The 21,471-nt window shown below is 45.6% G+C and overlaps 1 protein-coding gene across 1 annotated transcript in view; it reads left to right on the top strand.

Annotated features, from left to right (window-relative positions):
- Positions 1–21,471, top strand: part of Patronin (calmodulin-regulated spectrin-associated protein patronin) — a 147,950-nt gene that overhangs the window by 84,264 nt on the left and 42,215 nt on the right. The window contains 2 exon segments of the mRNA XM_077630731.1: positions 14,516–14,634; positions 17,106–17,233. Coding sequence (XP_077486857.1) covers positions 14,516–14,634; positions 17,106–17,233 — 247 coding nt within the window.

The raw sequence follows: 21,471 nt of genomic DNA, 5'->3' as shown, positions 1-21,471 counted from the left end.
CAGATTTCAGAGCATTTTATTTTATTTTGGTGCAAAAAAAAACTAAAGTGCCCTGCTCTATAGATCAGGCCCTCCTCTTCAACACGACGATGCTCTGTGGCAATTGCTTCAAGCCTTCTTTTCTTTTTTTCAGCTTTAGAGCTGTCCATCGCCCTTGCCTTTGCTCGTGAAATACTTCGATGGGTTGCTTGTGGACGTGCTTCATCGTCTGGACTCCATTTCTACTTCCAGCTTGTCAAACACTCTCTTGATGCCATGTGCACCCTTGCGAAATCCTAGTACAGCCAAGGCTGCTGCAGCCTCCACAGTTTTTAGTGATGCAAATTCGGTCTTCGGGTGATGAACCATCATCGAAGCTTGAAGGGCTCGTGTCGGTTGGCGGCGGCAGGCTCGGACCCGGCGAACGCACTAGTAGACGCTCACTTGCTGGCGGTCAACCAGTGCTGAGTACGCCTCTGTCTTTCCTGGTGCGTTTTCGCCTCCTGAAGCTTCTTTGTGTCGAAGCCTTCGTTGCGGGCATCTTCCGGTCAGACCACCGGCCACTCGCTGATTGTAATAAACTCACAGAAGGAAGAAAAGCTAACAAATAGCAAGCGTCGAACTCAACCAAAGCGGGACAGGCTCCATATGGCGTGAAAACAGCATTGAGTGGTATATTTCTGCCAATTCGAGCTCCTGTTTCAGTTTTTCCAGCCGCTATACGCACCCTGCAGTTGCTGCTGCCAGAAATATCCCTTTCTTTTTTAGTTTTTAGTTAGTGGCCTTGCGTATTCTTGATAGCAGGTCTTCCATGACTGAAAAGCTCGAGAAACAAACTTCTAACGTGGGAATTCACTTCGCGTTTGGTTTTTTTGCTCTTACTGCGGCCGCATCTTAAGAAGAGCGTTCATAGACGCCTTCGACGACAAATGCATACCACCGCCTCGTAAAAAGAATTTTCTTCTTTTCCACTGCTCAGATAATGACCAAACTTGGTGAGTATATTTTTCATTAAACCAGCAATTCATAACATCGAAAAAATTCAAACTGCTACGACAGCGTGACAGCGGCCGCTACGGACTTGCTTAGTCATCTGGTTTGTTGTTCACACATTGAACTTTCATTTCCTGCGTAACTTGTATTTTTGCCGCAAGTTGGTAATTACTGAAATGTTCTTGAAGTTGAGGGTGCGGTTTCGAATGCTCCGAGCAAGGCATCAAAGTCGGGAACGGCACCCGCTCGAAACAACCCCGCTGCACGCAATTCTGCTGCATCCACAGCATTTATTTTTGATGCATCGAGTAGCAGGGACTTCGACGATGATGTTGCATCGTCAGATTTTGTTTCCAAAGCTCAAACCGCGCGAACCGAGCGCTCCTATGCAGCTGTTACGGTGATGCTGCGCCATCTAGTTTGTTCTTTAGAAACTACAGTTTAATTTTCAGCGTAGACTGCAATTTTCTCGTGAGGCGCGAATTTTTGAACTGCCCTTCAAGCAGAGGCTACGGCGTAGGGCGCTTACAGCGCAGCGACGGTGCGCGCTTGCAAAAACCCCTGCTGCACGTAATTTTACTGCATCGGCAGCATATATTTTCAATGCATTGAGTAGCAGGGTTTCTGACGATGATATCGGATTGTCTGATTTTGGTTCAGGCGCTCAAAACTGCGGAAACAGAGCTCGAAACGCTGGCCTGTTAGTTTTGCTTTCGGTTCCCAGTACGCTTGTGCGAGCGGAGCGCTGCTATGATGCATATGAAGTCTCTATGGTGATCCTGTGCCATTTGGTTTGTTGTTCAAAGACTAGTTTCATTTTTTTGTATGTAGATTGCAATTTCCCCATGAGGCGTGAATTTTTGCAACGCCCTTGATGCGGAAGCTATGGCATAGGCTGCTCCAAGCGTGGCTTCTAGCGCGGGGACGGTGCGCGTTCGAAAAAGCCCCGCAACACGCGATTCTACTGCATCGGCAGCAAATATTTTCGATGTATCGAATAATAGTGCCTCTGACGATGGGATTTTGGTTAGGATGCTGAAAAGGCACAAACGGAGCCCAGAACGTTGGCATGTTGTATTTGTATAATACTTGTTTTTATAATTTTTTCTCGGTTTTTCTGTAATGATATCTTTTGCAATGTGTATTTTTAAAAAGCAGGCTTGTCAAGCTTTATTTTTGCACATAACGGAATACTTCCAATTGTTTTTGTCAGACTGTAAAAATCATATCTACGACACACTGAAATCAGCCTTTTTAAGGAGCATAAAGAAAAAATTTCTAGCTCAAAATGTATTTGAGTTATAACTTTTACATTTTAGTGCTGAGTTATAAAAACAATTTGAATCATTTTGTAATGGCTAGAATTTTTAAATCAATTAATTTAGAGAGTTATTTTTTGTGAATACTAATTTTTTGTTCCTTTTAAATTTTTGTTGTTTTTCTTTTTTTACAATATTTAAAACAAGTATTTCTGTTGAAATAAATTTGATAGGAAAGCGCATTCTATTCCAATCATTGGTATGCATTTTGTATACTTCATACCTTTTCTAGAAAAAATATTTGTCTGAGACCTATGAAAAAGTCCTTTTTCCCGCGGTAACGCAAGAGTTAAAGGGGCTGCGAAACACTGCTTGAACGAATGCTGGCTATACTTCAGATGGATTCTCTGTCACACAGATTCTGACTGAAAAAGAATCGCAGGAATTGATGCATAGGAACGGGAATTATTCAGTGAAGAAATTTCAAAATACAAGCAAACAAAATGCTGCCCTCAGGTCTATTTTTGCTTGGCTTACCATTCCCGTTTCGCTCTCCCAATGACGACACGGGGCGTGACCAATCAAAGCAGCCTATCTGAGCATGTCGCGGAAGTTTGCACACCAGGGTTGCGTAATCGGTGTAACTCGTTCCTGCCAAGGCTTGTAGCGCCGTTTTCATGGTTACAACAACCACGTGAGCGCCCGGCTAACCCAGCGATGCTTCATTGTCACGTCGACGGCGCAGAAGGGAACACTGATCAGTGATGTTCTCTGACTTGTGGATCCGAACGCGATTAGAACTGGATCCGAACTTGAGCGCATGATACTGCGACGAATTGACGGCCTGCGCAAGATACTAGATATATTTAGCATAGCGCGTACCGCTACTGCTCAGTATTGCTTACCGCCTACCATGGCCCGCCGCTAGGAACGCGATGATTGGTCATGGCGAGCAAGGCACGTGTGCTGCTGACGGGAACGTGGTGTCATCTGGCGTCGCCGCCCGGTGATCCTCCACAAGCTGACGACGCGCACTGCTAAATGTGAAATGAATGGCTTCTTTCTTTGCATCCTTCCTTGGGACCAAAAAGAACGCTTGTAGAGTGCAATAGTTCGATCGAATTGATTCTGCAAAGCCGTTCTCGGGTACATAGAGAGTAGCCATAAGTGTTGTGTGCTAGGTCGTAGGATGTGTAGAGAGAGGCGCAAAGTCTTTCGATGCAAAAAGTAGCCAGAGCCTCTGGTGGTTCATTTTTGTTTTACTTGCTTTAGAGCACTTTTATCTAAGGCAAACAAGTTGGTTTTGTTGGTCTAATATAAAATGCAAAACTTGACAAAACGTATCTCTTTATTAACACAATTTGCAGTATATGTACTATTTGCCCAATCATCAAGCTCACTGCTCAGTGATGTCATATTCACTGCTGAAAACCACCACTGTATTGTGACACCGTCAGCGCCATGAATTTGTTTTCGCGAGCTAATTAAATTATTAAATACGAGTATGCACGGTACGACTGAAGCTAATAGCATCTCTAACTCATTCTGTGCAACCAAGAGGCAAAACAATGCACAGATTATGTGTTTCGGGGCTCCTTTAAGGCCCTTAGCCGCAGCCGTGGCCTCGTGGCAGAGCACTCGCCTCGGCATCGGGAGGTAGTGGGCTCGACTCCCGCTGCCGGCCGGTTACCCACCGGTTTCCTAAAAATGGGTACAAGCTTTGCCCCGGCCTGGTGCTTGGCTTGCTAGGGTTGCATGGCTTGGTGAAGGAACTTGCGCCTTCAAATCCTGTCACTATGGGCTTGGAAGAAACATCGAGTAGACTCACGTGAAAATCGAAAAAAGGGCCACAAGATGGGCTTCTACCGCACGAGGCGGATTTTGGGTTGCTTGACGGCGGAACTTATCTCTGATCTGTCAAGGCAATGGTTTGGTCCAAGACCCTTTTCCCAATCATCTCACCTCAGAAGAGCCGAGCACCAGGCCGGGGGAAACATTGTACCCATTAGAAAACCAGTGGGTCCCCGGCGGTACTGGGGATCGAACCCAGCACCGCCCGAATGTGAGGCGGATGGTCTACCGCAATGCCATGCTTCAGTTGACCGTACCTGAAATCATCCCAACAAAACTGCAATGTTGGTGGAAGCTTCATTTAGCCGACTGGCAACTGTTTAGAGCAAAACCCACTTTAGAAAAAATAGTTTTAGAAAATCTCAGCATCGATCAGATAAATGAAAAGTTTGCGAATTGTCATAACTGCTGTACACTTAGCGGTTCCTCAGTCTTCAGGAGTGGTGCGACAAAACCACAAAGTGGGGTGGATACAAGACTGCAAAGAAAAAAAAAACAGAGCATAGCTTGGGGTAAATTTCGCAGGTGCCCAGCACAGGAGAACCCTATAAATTAAAAAAAAAAGGCAAGAGCTAAAGCTCGGTATGTCCGTTGCAGTGCCGAGAAAGCCTCATGGCAGAGTTATGTTTCATCTATAAACAGGAAAATCATATCGAACAAAATGTGGGCGCAGGTTCGAAAAATGGCAGCTTCTCGCTGTTCACAATTCCTCTTTTGTCAACACCTGGCACACGAGCAAGCGTAATGAAACAGGCAGACGTTTTGGGGGAACATTTCACTGCAGTTTCCAGTTTGTCACACTATATGCAGTCATTTCTAAAATACAAAATATAGCCAAAAAACCTAGACCTCCAACAAGTGGAGGTGCAAACGAACAATGTAACAGTTTAATTACTCTCCAGAAAATCTATTAATACAATACTGTCTGCAGGCAAAAAAACTGCTCCAGGAGCCGACCAGATATGCTGTGAAATGCTTGCTCATCTTTCCCAGCCTGCCGCAGAGTTAATCTTTTGAATTTAACAAAATATTCATAGAAGGAAAAATACCTAAGGAGTGGAAAAGAGCTGTCGTAGTGCCATTCCTGAAACCTATAAAACCACCAACTCCCCCTAGTAACTATAGGCCAATTGCCATTACAAGCTGTCTCGCGAAATCTTTTGAAAGTGTCCTAATATAAGACTAACTTTTATCCTTGAATTCCGCGGACTTCTTGACATCTAGCAATGCAGTTTTAAAGAGGCATGCTCAACAACTGACCATCTAGTCGCCTCAAAAATACAGCCATAGTAGCTTTTGTATACAAACAGCACTGTCTTGCCGTCTTTTAGCTATGGAAAAAGCACATGATACAACCTAGAAATTTGGGATCCTTCGTGACCTAGGGTACCTAGGCATCCAGGATAGGATGTTGAACTGTCTGAATGACTTCCTGTCCAACTGTTCTTTTCATGTACGCCTAGCCTCAACCCTGTCAAGGAACTTCATTCAGGAAAATAGAGTACCTCAGGAGTGTATACTAAGCACGACACTATTTATTATAAAAATGAATTCTATAACAAAATAATCCCGGAGTCCATTATGTATTTAGTCTACATTGTGTGGAAATATGGCGGGGGACAGCCTTCCGCCCTGCCTGCACACCCACTCCGCGGATGCAGCGTTTCCGCTCGCTAACCGCAGATGGGGCGTGCTCGAAGGACAAAGGGAAGGGACGACACAGCGTGAACACTCATATGCTATTTATTACAGTTGCAATCAATACACAGAGCGGGCCAGCTAGCTACACACCATCAACTTCTCAAACATAATTTAAAAGAGGCCGCGACACATGTAAAAAAACTAGCGTACACCACATTAATCCGTCCGAAACTCGAATACGCGTCTGCCATTTGGGATCCTCATCAGAATTATATCATCAGTAACATCGAAGCCCTGCAAAACCGTGCTGCGCGATTCATCTTTTCTGATTATTCATGTTACACCAGCGTCACCTCATTGAAGACTAAAGCCGAGTTAGATAACTTAGCACTGCGCCGAAAAATTTCCCGTCTGTCACTTTTCCACAAGCTTTATCACCATCCTTCCCTTCATGATGAATTCTTTCAGCCACCGCCAGTTATCTTTCCACATCGCGATCATCCTTACAAAGTTAAACGCATTAACTGCCAGTCATTCCATTATGCCTATTCTTTTTTACCACGCACAATAACCGAATGGAACGCTTTGCCATCAGAAATTGCCACTGAATCTGATCTAAATAAATTCCAACATCTTATGCACTCATGTTTCAACAACTAAAAAGGTATTTTTTGAGCGTTCTTTTCTTCCGCCTTGTCTTCTTTTTATTTTATATTTTTTTTGTACTTCAGCGCACCTTTTCCAGTGTTGTCTTTTTCTTTTTCTAGCGGTGCTGTTATTTATGCTCAAATTTTGCTGTTATGTGCATTGTTGCGACCCTTTCTGTGAATGCCTATTTATGATTAATATTTTGTGATTTCTATTTTATTTTAGTGCAATATCTTTAACCTTATAACAATGCATTGTACTTACTCCCCCCCCATGTAATACCCTCAAATGAGGGCCTTTGGGGGTATTTTGAATAAATAAATAAATAAATAAATAGAAGGCTACGTAAGAAGGACTTCTGACTTACCGGCTGGGGCAGGGGCGCGACTTTGGAAGTATCGGCAGCGAACGTTTGTATGCGCCGACAATGGCGGCCGGGTTTTCCCGTGCGCGCTGCATTCTTGAGGCAAAGCCATTTCCTAGCATTTGCTGGGGAAGGCGACCAGAGCGCGCGTTGGCTGCGCTCGCTTCGCTGCCTGGAACCAGAAGTCCAGCGGCAAGGCACAACGTATCCCCGTGCGCCTGCCGCGGAAGGTGACGAGAGCATGCGGCTCCAACTGCTCGTAACGCTGGCCGGATCCCGAAGAGACTCTGTCTGGTCCCGCAGGATTCCGCGGAACCTACAAGGTGGCGCTCCCGTCACTGTTGCCTTTCTCCATGAGGGAGACTTCCCTCCCTGACAACTGACGATGAAGATGGGCCGCATCGAAATGGAGGGGGAAATATGGCGGGGGACAGCCTTCCGCCCCACCCGCACTCTCACTCCGCGGATGCAGCGTTCCCGCTCGCTAACCGCGGATGGGGTTCGTGTTCGAGGGGCAAAGGGAAGAGACGACACAGCGTTAACACTCATATGCTATTTATGACACTTGCAATTAATACACAGAGCGGGCCAGCTAGCTACAAAACATCAACGAGGCATTCCTCGGAAATAGAAGGCTACGTAAGAAGGACTTCCGACTTACCGGCTGGGGCAGGGGCGCAACTTCGGAAGTATCGGCGGCAAACATTTGCCATTCCCTAGCATTTGCTGGGGAAGGCGACCAGAGCGCGCGTTTGCTGCGCTCGCTTCGCTGCCTGGAATCAGAAGTCCAGCGGCAAGGCACAACGGATCCCCGTGCGCCTGCCACGGAAGGTGATGAGAGCGTGCGGCTCCAACCGCTCGTGATGCTGGCCGGATACCGAAGAGACTGTCCGGTCCTGCAGGATTCCGCGTAACCTACAAGGTGGCGCTCCTGTCACCGTTCCCTTTCCCCATGAGGGACACTTCCCTCCTCACCCAACCGGTGCTGTCCCTGCTGGTCGACGATGAAGATGGGCCTCGTCGAAATGTAGGGGGGAAACAGGTTTCCACAATTGATGATCCTCAAATAGTCTGCACATCATCAAATGTTGGAACATGCGAGTGGCAAATACAAATGACAAGAAACAAACTAGTGACATGGGTAGGTAGGAATGGTTTCCAGTTTACCACACAGAAAACAGTGACTATCCTGTTCTCGTTGAAACAAGGCCTACAAGCAGACCCCACATTACACCTAAACTGAAATGAATTGTCTGTAAAAAATTAAATTCCTAGACATTACATTCGACAAAGAACTCTCATTTCTACTTCACGTAAACGATCTCAAAAAAAGGCTTCACAGTCGCTGAATATACTCAGAGTGCTTTCATGAAAACGCCGGGGGTCTGACAGAACGTGTCTTTTGCAAATTTACCGCTCTATAGTATGCTCTACCTTAGATTATGGATGTGAGCCGCCGCGGTGGCTCAGTGGTTATGGCACTCTGCTGCTGACACGAAAGACGCGGGTTTGATCCCGGCTGCGGCGGTCGAATTTCGATGGAGGCGAAATTCTAGAGGCCCGTGTACTGTGTGATGTCAGTGCATGTTAACCCCAGGTGCTCGAAATTTCTGGAGCCCTTCACTACGGCGTCCCTCATAGCCTGAGTCATTTTGGAACGTTAAACCCCCGAAATCAAACCAGATCAAATCAGATTATGGATGTGTAGTGAATGGTTCAGCGAGACCATTCTACCTTGAACGACTCAGTCCGGTACAAAATCTAGGTAACGTTTACGTCTCTCAACTGGTGCATATAGAACATCCCCCGTGAATAGTCATTACGTCGAAACAGATGAACCGCCCCTCACAGATAGAACAGTGCTTATGTGAGTATATATACTAAAAATAAAGTCCCTACTGAAAGACTTCTGTTAACCTATAGTCCTAAATTGTCCTTCCAAGACTCTTCAATTATCAGTCCCAATCAATGAGACCTCTGTTATTACACTTCGAAGATAAATGTCAAGAGTTAGAATTGCTAGGTGCACTACGTGAAATTGCCCCAAGGCACAATCCACTGCTACCATGGTACAGCCTACCCTCTGTGTATGACCACATTAACACACCTTCGCTAAAAACAAATGCCACATGAACATACGACAGGAATATCTGGCTCTTTATGTGCTAGCTACACATAATTTTACACTAATGACTCAAAATCAAGAAAATATGTTGGGAGTGCTACAGTACAAGGAAATTGGGAAAAGATATTAAGACTGCTGAATTATGCATCAATTTTCACTGCTGAATGTTATGTTGTGTGTGTAGCAGTGGGTGGAATGATGAATTAAAATATTGAAAACAGCATAATTTACACAATCTGTCAATCAATCAGTCGGCACAAGGAGCAAATAACACAATTGCACAAGCTTTGCAACGATTTTCTATATATGTAAGTCAGTCAGTCAGATTTATTTGCATCAGTCAAGGTGATGCTGGGAGCGTGATCAAAAAGTTTACAAAGTTGTTGGCTTGACAGAGACCACTCTCCCGGTTGCATTTTTGCCGGCAGCAGCAGAAGCAAACAGCCAGCACAAGGAGCAAACAACGCAATTGCATAAGCTTTGCAATGATTTTCTATTATACTCAAGAGTGCATTAGTATTTTAAGATGCGATTGTGAGGGAAAATATATACACACCATTATTCATCAAGAAATACGGTGGCATACGTTAGTATACAATAGCACGAAAAATACAGTAGCACTCACTCACTGAGCCTACGTCATGCACTGCATTCTAGAAATGTAGCTGAACCCCTAGTGGGAAGCATAATAGTACACACAAAAAAAATCACAACACAAGGTCACAAGGTAAGAATTGCTGGTGCCTATCCATGTTGAGATAGAGGGAAATGAGAGAGCAGACACATGCGCTTCACGAGCTTACAGTGGTGAAATCAACATGCCCGATAGAGACTGCATGAGGTTAATACTGTGACGAAGAAGACAGAGCTGGCAGTGGCGCGGGATGGAGCGCTCGTGCTAGGCCAGCGCAATTAAGTCATCTCATTGCCGTCATATATTTGGTGGAGGTGCTGGATAGCAATCGGAATCCTGATTCTGGAGCTTCGGCGTCCTGCTTTTGCCTTGGTCATCAACTGTGTGCATCTGGTCCGCACCGCCAGGCCTGAACCGACCTTGCCGCTCACCCCAGCCCCGACCAGAAGACACGACGAAATGACAATACTGCCGCGACCAGAACCTATGATGCGATCGACTCGAGACGCTGCCCACACATGAAGACACTGTTCCCCTGCCCAGGCTTTTCAGCACATCCTGGGGCCTCGGCTGTTAGTTCCTGGCACCCTGCGGCCCAGGAAGCTTCGTGGACCGGGACTCATTATCTCATCTCTATTATCATGGCAGCCATCACGTCACTGCCTTGCCGTTTCTGTTTTGTCGTTGCTGAAGCCCATCACCAGTTTATGCGTCCCGTTGTCAGTGCCTTCTTCTATTTAAGATTGGGACGATTGCTTGGTGGCCCTGGGTAATGTGACGAAGAAGACGAAGCTGGCAGTGACGTGGGACGGAGCGCTCTCGCTGGGCCAGCAGCCATTATATCATCTCATTGCTATCAGTCATCTAGTCTCATTCTTTGGCTGGCTGTTACGTAACAATACACACTACATTGAAAGATAAATGGCTAACGGCTTGGGAAAAACGAAGTAAACAACTAACTACACTCCATGAAGCCCATCTTGGGAGAATGGAAATCATGCAGGCATCAGAAACGTTTCATAGAAGTAATCTTATATTGACTTCGCATTGGACGCACTTACCTAACACATTATTTTCTGTTAACAAAACAAGACAAACCCCTGTGTGAAAAATGTGGCGATCAACTCAGTCAGCCATATTTTGTCGTGCTCAAAACTCGAAAAAGTACTTCAGCCAATTTTCTAATGAATATATCCCTTTTCACCCAGCACTGCTCTTAAGTGATAATGCAGTTGTGCACATGCCTTATGTTTTTAGCTTATTAAACGAAGCATGTTTTCTTTATAAACTTCACTGCCTTGCCGTTTCTGTTTTGTTGTTGCTGAAGCCCATCACCAGTTCATGTGTCCTGTCGTCAGTGCCTTCTTCTATTTAAGATTGGGACAGTCGCTTGGTGGCCCCCGGTAATGTGATGAAGAAGACGAAGCTGGCAGTGATGTGGGATGGAGCACTAACCCACTGTTTTTCTTGGTTTTTGATGCACCTCAGCCACTTCCTTATTCCTGAAAGAAGGTTGAGATCTCTATTTCATTGGTTGGGAGCCTCGAGATACTTGCCCAGCCTAGCATGGCCACTGAGGCTACCCGATCTTCTTTAAGGCTTTTGCCATTAGCCATTTCTAAATTTTTTTCTCTTTGCTTTACTAAACGTTTGTACTAGGTAGTAAAAATGTTGTAGGCCCCCTACACCACCGATGATTTTTCATATCTCTAGATTTGCTGAGAACTTTTCTAAACGTTGAGCGGGGCGGGGCGCATGATGGCCTTAGCTGCCTATGTGCCATTAAACTCAGTACAACACACAATTTCACTGCCCTACTGCTTCTTATTGCAGTGTACTGTAAAATCTATTCACTTTCATTAGTTTCAGACTTCGGTTAATTTGAATTGTGTCATTGTCCCTCTAGAGTTCATGTTAACGAGCTCTTTTATTGTATTCATAAAAAACATGCCTTGTTTAACGGTTACTTTTGTGCATAGAGATGTCCATTAGAACTGAAAAAAGATAAAATTTGGGGCTAAGCATGCGTTACTCTGGTCGCCATTGTGTTAAAAAACACAATGCAGTTTGATGCACCGAATAGCCCCTTAGATGCCTTATGGCATCTCATGATGTGAAGATACATCTCCTAGTATGATTGTGCACACTCTACAAAGCACCAGTGGATATTGGTGTGCTGTTGGCTGACTGCTGCTGATTATGGCTGTCAATGCAGCAGGAGCTACACAGAAAGCTTTCTTCCCAGCAATGCAAGTGGGAAGGAATGTCGGTCAGGCACCTTGTCACTCTAAAGCATGAAACCTCAAGACAAAAAAGACTATACCTGAAGCAATTGCACTTTCTCACTACTGTTCACTGTCGTCCTAGCGGGGGAGTTCAGGTTTTGTTTCTTGTGGTCCTTACAAATGGGGCAAGAATACATGGGACCGAACAGACTTAGCGCATTTTCAACCCGTGCATTGTCTAAACAGCAAGTTTCCACATTAACAAGGCATAATACATTGCGAAAGCTATATAGTTGAGCTCACTTATAACGAACCTGACAGTTGCGCAGATTGCGTTCATTGTATCCGAGGTTCGTAGTAAGTGGACCTCCCATGTTACCGCCAAGATACTATGTCGGACAGTTAAATTGCTTTATGCGCGCCTGCTTAGTCAAACTGAGCCCCATTACTGTGCTTTACAAGGGCTCCAGCACAGTCACATGCTCCTCCCCGATAACCTTGCTGCCAACAAGCTGGCTTAAGAATGTGATGCAACTAATTGCGGTGAAACAGTCACGGCAGCAGGTAGTCGGTCGACCCCCTAGCCATCCTCCTCAGATTTCTGGCAGTGTGAAAAGATCTCGCACTAAGCATACTATTGTTTAAGTTAGTCTATGGCTTTCCGATGTAGGTGTCATCATCCACACCAATGAAGTCGTTGCAGGAGACATCAGGTCGGGCCAGCTGCGCATCAACGACACATGCGTCTGATAACGTGCTGTTCGACAGTGTACGTCCTCCATCGTTCCTGGGTACCTGAATGCACTGCCTTAAAGAAGCAGTTCTTGATACACTCCACATTCAGTTCTACCCATGGGACATTATCAGTCCATGGCAGAGAGCAGAGAAGTTTAGAAAGTGACATCGCACCAATTTGTCCATCAGATGCTGTCAGTATGCGCTGGGAATGCGCCACTGACAGGACACCTTGAGCACATGAATGCCAAGTGCCTGGTGTTGCTCATCACGTTTGGTGAGAAGAGCGTGGTCACCGCAGTGAGGAAAGGCAGCATGAGGTGCGCGACAGGGTTGTAGAGCTGAGAAGGACCTTCTTGCTTTACCTTTCACCATTTGGTGACAGAACTCAACAAAGCACTCAGAACAAGTCGCCTGCAATCTCCATGCTCCTCTAAACTCATGCCTAGTGGCACACTCATCTAATAAAAAAAGACGTGCTTCATTCAGGTCCTTGTGTCGTGCATGTCGCGTACGGGAACGTAGCTTCCAAAGCACTGGACTCCGCAAGTTTTCCCGAAGACATATGATGACCACTGGTCACTGCCTTTCACGCTCGTGCACAGAAAGCCACTGACGCGAAGCTTCTGCACTTTCCAGCATTGCTATGCCGCCTGTCAGGGCATGCGTTTTTGACAGCCGCATTTGGTGAAAAGAATAGTTGCCATACCATGTGTCCCATATTTCTTATTTGTTATTTGTTTTTGTTGTTATTGCTGTGTCGGGTTGCCGCGTTATTTCTGTCAGATGAGGAGGGAGGGGGGGGGGGGGGGGTGACACTGAGGCTAGGAGAAGCTCATCCCTTTCTTTGTTCTTCTGCAAGAAGCAGTGGTTTTTGACTGCGGAGCCGAGTTTGTAGCACCTCCTCGTTTGCTGTAACCGTGTTTTGCAGCCATAAGTGTTCGTTGTATCTGAGACGCAATGCCATTGTCCTAATGTATATTTTGAAAGTAGGACCACCTTCACTCGTAGCCTCCTTAAAGTGCAGAACATAGATAGCCACCAGCTTCAGGAAATATGAAATTTCCTTACGGCTCAAAAATAGACCGTGACGGTACAGTTCGTGGTTTACGTGGGGGAAATAACTTGAGCAAACAAGTAACCAGACTGAAGGCATGCGTCCTTGGGAGGCGGGAGTCTTTGACGGAAAATAAAAAATTGCAGCAGAAATCAGGACCGCCGTGGTGGCTCAGTGGTTAAGGTGCTCAGCTACTGTGCCGGAGTTCCCGGGTTTGAACTTCGCTGCGGCGCCTGCGATGTCAGTGCACTTCAAAGATCCCCAGGTGGTCGAAATTTTTCTGGAGTCCTCCGCTATGGCACCTTTTTCTCTTTCATCTTTCACTCCCAGTTTACTCCCTTTCTTTACAGCGCGGTTCAGGTGTCCACGGAAATGTGAGACTGTTACTGCACCATTTTTTTTGCTCAAAAACCAAATTTAAAAAAAATTTGGCACAGAGGCATTTCAGAGAATGAAAGTTTCAATGAAATGCATGGATGTCCAAAGAAACCTTGGAGTTGCCCTTTCAAAGACTGGGAAATGACTATGAGTGCAGCACAATTTTTGTGCAATAAAAATTCATTGTAGGCACTTAGATATCTCTAAACTGTGGGAAGGCGAAAGCCGTTTGTAATTTTTACACAAATTATAGATCTTTCTGTGATCTTAAGGTCACGTGACTTTACGATCACATGACATCACAAGGTCATGTGACCTAGGTGGCAATTTAACGGACGGACGATCACCGCGAGTATAAGCCATTAAAGGCTCTCGCCTTAGTATCTGATGTCTGATTTATCTGATAATCACACACTGCTAGTGTAAAGCGCACACTTCATTGAAATGCTGGCGACACACAGCAGTGGGCATAGGGTGATGCTAGAACTTTGGTAATGGACCCAGTTCGCTTGCATGATGTTGTGGATTTTGTCTGCGAGTGGCACAAGGCATGCTGTCCTCACCATTAGTGCATGTCCCACAACTCTGCTGCAACTCTGAGGGCACATTTTATTTCTTTTTACCAGGAGACTCGAAGAGCCCTGTGAGTGGTGCACCATCTGAGAACCAGGCACCGCCTTGTAGTGGCAGTGGGGCCTTAGGTGTTGGCTTTGTCATTGGTGCTGACCTTGTGAATCCTGACCCGGTGAGTGATGCAACAGACGTGTTTTCCTCTTTACTCGCAGTGCTGAAGTCGGCTTGCAAGCGTGTTAGTTGTCAGCCTTGTGTGGCACTGGGAGTACACTGAGTACTCTGGCAAATCTGTTTTGCATAGAGTGGCAATTGCGAAAAGTCTACTGTTTCAACATTTGACTTTGGCTGGAAGAGATACTGCAGGCATGTTCGTGAGGCATGTTTATGAGGCAGCCACCTTGCTGTCATGCGGGCTGAAAGAACATTTTTTTTTTTGTTGCCAGTTATTCTGGCTCAAAGGATTTCTGATGCCTTTCAGCAGCTTAATGGCGTCTTCTGGCTTCTAGCTAAGCTGAAGAAGGAGAGAGTGCTTTTTTACTGGTCAGGTGTGTATGGTCTCTCCTGGCTGTCCATCGTGGCCTCACCGCGCAGCCTGTCCGGCATACCTGTCCGGCATTTGACACCCGAGACCAGTGCAAAAAGAAGTATAGAAATCGGAGCATGCAGATGACAGTTACACCATTGACAAAATTCAAAAGAAAAGATCAAACAGAATAGTGTTTCTCCAGCCCAGTGACCCAGTGTCAGTCAGAATTGCATTTTTCTCAGATGCAGTGGAAGCTTGCGTGCCATTGTTGCCTTGCTAGTGCAATACGCAAGATCAACTGAAGGGTGGGGCAACAGCAGGGCTCTCTGGTGCCTGCTGTGGCTGTTTGTATGGTTGGAAAGCTCTCCATGCCCTTTCTTTATTCCACATTTTTGTCCATGGTGTCCGTATTTTTTCTTCTTGTGGCTGGTGTGCACCACGGAAAGCAATGTTCTGCAGCAGATGAATGACACACAGCTGCAATGGGGATGCTGTCTACCCTGAAGGGTGTCCGCTGTATCTACAGGGACTTGTGCTTTTATGTGCCGGATTTTTAAAAATTCCTGTGCGTAAAATACTGGCCTAATCGAGAGAAAACACCGTTCACAAGGTAAAATATTGTTGCCTAAGTTGTTTGAGATCCAAATAAACATCGGTACTTGCCCGTATTTGGTGGAATTAGCGAGAAACTGCTTTCGGCTACGAGTACAGTTTTTGCAGATGCGAGCCAAGCCGCCGGTCTCACAGGCTGTGCCATCTGCCGGATGAGCATGCAACTCACAAGCGACAACTTATCAGTGATTAGTATTTACAGTGCTGTTGATGTCACGTTATCAGTGCGGTATTTAGTAGCGGAAGCAGTGATGTTCCTTGTGTTATTATTATGGCGGCCAGACGAACCCCATCTCTGAAGAGAGCGCACTTCTCGCATCCACCGAGCCGAGACGTCGTTCGTCTTGCCGTCCGGCAGATGGCGCAGCCTTTGAGACCGGCTGCTTGGCTCGCGTCTGCAAAAACTGCACTTGTAGCCGAAAACAGTTTCTCGCTAATTCCACCAAACACTGGCAAGTACCGATGTTTATTTAGATCTCAAACAACTTAGGCAATAACATTCTACCTTGTGAGTGGGTTTTGCTCTCTATTAGGCCAGTATTTTGCGCACAGGAATTTTTTAAAATCCAGCGCATAAAAGATACGTGGCATCAAGGCTATGAGTCGTGGCACGCACGGTCTTCTTTAGCTTGCCTGGAGGGCTTTATTGCAGCTCGCATCCGAATGAACGTGGTCAGGCCAGACCAACACCTGACTTTCTCCTTGCAGGACACTCGCAGTGACTGAACTGCTTAGCAGTGTGCACATGTCGCTGGTTTCAAAGCACAGTGCAGGGCTTCAGTGCTGTCACTCAAAAGCGGGCACAATGTTTTCTCATGGACTTGGTCACAAGTCTTGTGACCAGGGGAAAAGTGTTGAGGGAATGTGGTTGTGCTGCTCTGGCCTGTCATCATCACTGTGCCAATTTCCCCTTTCTTACCTACCACATTAGTGTTGGTTCACCTCATCTAGAAAAAAGCTAACCATTCTGTGCATAATCAAAGTCCTCACACAGTTCTCCCTATTCATCATATGGCAGTGTGCTTTGCACACTCTAGTGTTGCTGAGGACACCGTAGGCTCGTGTTGGCCATCCTGTTTAGTTATGGTCCGAAAGACGGCATGGCCATGGCTTTTCATTCCTTTATCATACCTTTTTATTCGCTCCCTTTATCGTCCTCTCTCCACATGTCTAGGGTACAGCTGAATGGGCATTACTTGCATGTTAACCTCCCAGCCTTTCCTTTCTCTCTCTCTCTCTCTCTTAGGATCATTGCATTGAAAGTGTTGCTATATGGATGTAGTGCTTGACAAAACAGTTATTATACTGGATTTGAAACTGTACACGCTTACCTGCCATCTCCTTTCTTTTCAGGAACTCCACAGTAAGCACCCAGATCTTTATGAAAATGTTTAACCAATGCCCATCATAGTGGATGTTGTCAAGGGTACAAATTGAGTCTAGAGCAGTTGCATCCTCAGTGTTGTACCAGTGCAAGTTATAAAAGCTGGCGTATATTTGTGCAGGAGGCTGAAAATGAGATGCAGCGGCGCAAGGAGATGATGATGCTGGTGTCACTGCGGAGGCGTGAACAACAGGAAGCATCCAGAATTGCCAAGGAACAGCGAAACGCCGTCAAGCGCATGCAAGAGCAGTCAGTGGCTTTCCCTCTTTGTGCTGATGAAGCATTTTGTTATTTACTTGCACCATATTATCACTCACTCACCCCTGCTAACTTACACATGGAGGTATGCGAGCACTGAAAATTTTGAGTAGCTTGTGCACAATATTAGATGTTAAGGGAAACTCTGGCTTTTTTGACGCTCACAGGTTTCAATAAATTTTGCATTGTAAGTTCTTTTTGAAGTAAAGATTTTGTGCCAAACGACAGGCCTGAAAACAATTTAGTTTTCTCGCAAAATAACTTTAAAGATAGCCTCCCATCCTCCCGATTCTGGCTATGAAATTGAAGATTTTTATGGCCAACCCTTTGCATGATGACATGGGCTTGGCACAGCCTGGCACAGAGCAGACATGTGGAGGCCCGGAAGTGAGCAGGTTTCATGGGCTCGACTGTGGTCTTCACTCGCAGCTTGTGTTTGCTGAAATGATTGCAGTGACTTGTGTTAATGTTCTTGGATGCATGAGTCACTCAAAGGAGACGATGGGAGTGCCTTACAACACATTTCCCAGTGACAAGTTCCTTCGTGAAAAAAGGATTTATGCTGTGTGACACCTAATACTGTAGGATCTCGATCTCACTAGCTCGCAAAAAGTATTCGTTTCATCAGAAATTCGTGTCATCCAAAGCTAACAAAATTCATATCTAGGAGCACTCGAAATGTATTTATACAGACCTGTAATGGCTGATGGGACGTCACTCTTGACGTCGCCGATGTGCGGGCTGCACGCCACATCTCACTCGTGACGTTGGTGATGTGCACGCCACCTCTCACTTGTGACGTCGGCGATGTGCAGGCCGCACGGCACTGCTTGCTCACTGCTTTGGGTGCGTACCGCGTGACTGGCAATCGGGCGACGTGTGGGCAGCACTATGGTGGTGGAGCATGCTTTTCAGCCGTAGTGGCGAGGAAGAGTATTGGGGACATCGAAATTCTGCCCATAGCATACAATACAGTCTGGCCAGGAAATTTCACAAACTCATATCATCCCAAATTTTGTATCAACTGTGATCATATCATTGAGATTCTGCAATACCCCTGTGACATGGGTAATCTCAATGCCCATTGAGTCAGCGGCCATCGAAATCTTCAATCTGTATGCAATGCTGCCACACGGCCAGTTACAAAGATCATTGTGTAGTGAACATGCGATGTGACATGTGGCGCTAGGGGTAGCAACATTGAGTAAAAACGCGAAGTGAAGCAGGAATCATATGAAACAAGTATGGAAGAACGCTGTTCTTATTTGAAAGTTTATTACAAAAAAAAAGCTATTAAAACACTTGACAGTTCGGCACAATACACAGAGAGCGATGAAGGGCTGATGATGGGCAACAATGTGTACATTGCGATCCACTTTTGACGATACAGTCACCGACTGATTTTTCTCGGACTCGAAGGGACCCAAAAAATGGTCCGAATAACCGAACAGTCCAAAAAATCCGTGAAGTACAAAAAAAATCACTTTATTGAGATGAAATCAGCTTAGAAAAGTCACTGATTTTACCGTGCGGAAAATTTCTCTTGCTGGCGATGATTTGCGCCTGTATTTGCGCCAAAGTTGTGCTTTCACTGTACACTCTAGACAGCAAGGTCACGGCATTTAGCTGAATACTTCCCATGCTTCTTTGACGGACCCGGCGGCACCGGCGGAGCCATGTTGTGCACAACCCGAGTCTGCACCGCACCGCTCATAAGACACACGCAAAGACAAGGCACCTTTTGTTCCAAGCGGTGTTCTGCCGGACGCAATCACAAAATGGCAAACGGATGTAAATTTGTGAAGACGGAGCGCCACTCGATCGACGCGGTCGGAGAAACCCAAGTGACGAAACGGCGAATGGTGAACTTTACCCGCCGTGGTGGCTTAGTGGTTAGGGCGCTTGTCTACTGATTCGGAGTACCCGGGTTCGAACCCGTCCGCGGCGGCAGCGTTTCGATGGAGGCGAAAATCAGAGGCACCCATGTGCTGTGTGACATGTCAGTGCATGTTAAAGATACCCAGGTGGTCAAAATTAACCTCTTCTTTCACTGCCTCCTTTATCCCTTCCCTTACGGCACCCAGTTCAGGGAGATGTGAGACAGATACTACGCCGTTTCCCTTTCCCAAAAACCAATTTACCAATTTTCAGCGTATGAGACAAGCGATAACTGCTCGCAACAACAACGTTGGCAACAAAAAGCAAGTTGGCGGCGATGAAAATCCGACTGCCACCTCGAAGTGGCAGAGATAGCAGGTACCTCTACTGGCAAAAATCACGTACGAAAAGTATCTCAAGCCAATCCTACTGCAGAGTAAATCTACCTCAATCCAAGATGATGCCTTTTGCGTAGACGAAAAGCCGATAAGATTTTATTTATTTATTTATTTACAAATACTGCGGTCTCAACGAGACCAAGCAGGTGGGCATGCTGTACAACATTTTCTCCTGATTAACACCAATTATAAGTAAGCTCTTGCGTTTAACGTGTGAAAGAGAACAAAACGTGGGAAGAGAACAAAAGTAAACAAGCATGCATTTCAGTTATGTAGAATGATTTTTACGTAATCTCACAGAAATGAACTTGCGTACGCTACCCCTCAGAATAATGATAACCTGATAAAATTACGGAAAAAACGTCACAGACTGTCACAACGCAAAATACAGCAGCAGCGCCTGGCCACATTATCAGTGGAAAAAATTTCAGAGGGGAGACCATTCCACTGACTAACTGTACGAGGAAAAAAAGAATATCTATACAAGTTAGTACGGGCATGGAAAGGCAACAAATTGTGAGTGTGACGGTGCCTTGACACGCGTGGCAGATAACGTTGAATGTATGGCCGTCCATTAAATTCTAGCGACTTGTCATACACCGTGAATAGAAATTTAAGTCGTGCTTTAGTTCTTCGCAATTCTAAGATAGGTATATGGTTGTCAGCTATGAGTTGTGACGGGGAATCAGTGGGCCTGAACTTGTTGAAAATGAACATCACTGCTCGCCTCTGAACCATTTCAAGTTTGTGTTTATGCTTTAGATGAAAGGGATCCCATACTATGGCTGCATACTCTAATTTCGGCAATATAAGTTCTGTAGGCTAGCATTTTCAAATCAAGAGGTGCTGTTTTCAGCTTATGACGCAGAAAGCCGAGTTTTCGGGAAGCGGATGCGCAAATGTTATCAATGTGTTTGGACCACGAAAGAGTGCTTGTAAACGTTACGCCTAGTTATTTGTATTCTGTGACTTCCTTTATTTGAGTATTATTGATGCAATATGAAAATGAAATTGCCTGTTCTTTGTTCGTGACGCGAAGTAAGACCGTTTTTTCAGTGTTTGGGTCACATACCAAGCCGTGCACCATTCATTAAGTGTGGCTAAACTATTGTGTAACTGAAGTTGATCGTCATGGCCTGTAACCTGTTTAAAGAGCAGACAATCGTCCACGAACAACCTGATGTTAACATGAGGGTGAACGGCACTAGTTATATCATTAACATAGATTAAGAAAAGAATTGGTCCCAGTACAGTTCCTTGAGGCACTCCGGGCGAAACCGGCAACACATTGGAGGCATGGCCATTGACATCCACGAGCTGAGTGCGGTTCAAAAGGTACGCTCTTATCCAATTTATGATGAATGCAGGAAGACTAAAATTAGTAAGTTTTTCGAGAAGTTTGCCATGAGGAACGCAATCAGACGCTTTGCTAAAATCAAGGAAGATGAGATCAACCTGCCCAGAAGAATCAAGTGTTAGAGTGATTTCGTGAACAGTTGTTAAAAGTTCGGTACATGTCGACAAACCCCTCCGAAATCCATGCTGAAATGGAGAGAGTAAGTTGTTAGCTTCAAGAAAATTTGTTATGTAGTGAGCGATGATGTGTTCTAGTGTTTTGCAGCTCATAGATGTCAGTGACATTTGGCGATAGTTTTCCACAAGCTGGCGGTCACGTTTTTTGTGGACTGCTATGACACGGGCCACACGCCAATCGTCAGGTAAAGTTGCCGTGCTAATAGATAAAGAAAAGATAGCTGTTAAAATGTGTGCAATAGGCTCGGCGTAACGATGAAGGAAGGAATTCGGTATGCCATCTGGGCCTTCAGAAGATTTTTGTTTAACTTCTAGCATTAATGAAAACACGCCCTCAAAAGATATGAAGTCTGACACTTGGTAGCAAGAAGACGAAGCCTCCGTGACACTGTCGACCTGGTTGAATACAGAATGAAATTA

Source organism: Amblyomma americanum, chromosome 7 (assembly GCF_052857255.1).
Source record: "Amblyomma americanum isolate KBUSLIRL-KWMA chromosome 7, ASM5285725v1, whole genome shotgun sequence".
NCBI classification, from domain to species: Eukaryota; Metazoa; Arthropoda; class Arachnida; order Ixodida; family Ixodidae; genus Amblyomma; species Amblyomma americanum.
Note: the sequence above shows the minus strand (reverse complement) of the source record. Positions and strands in the feature narration are given on the sequence as shown.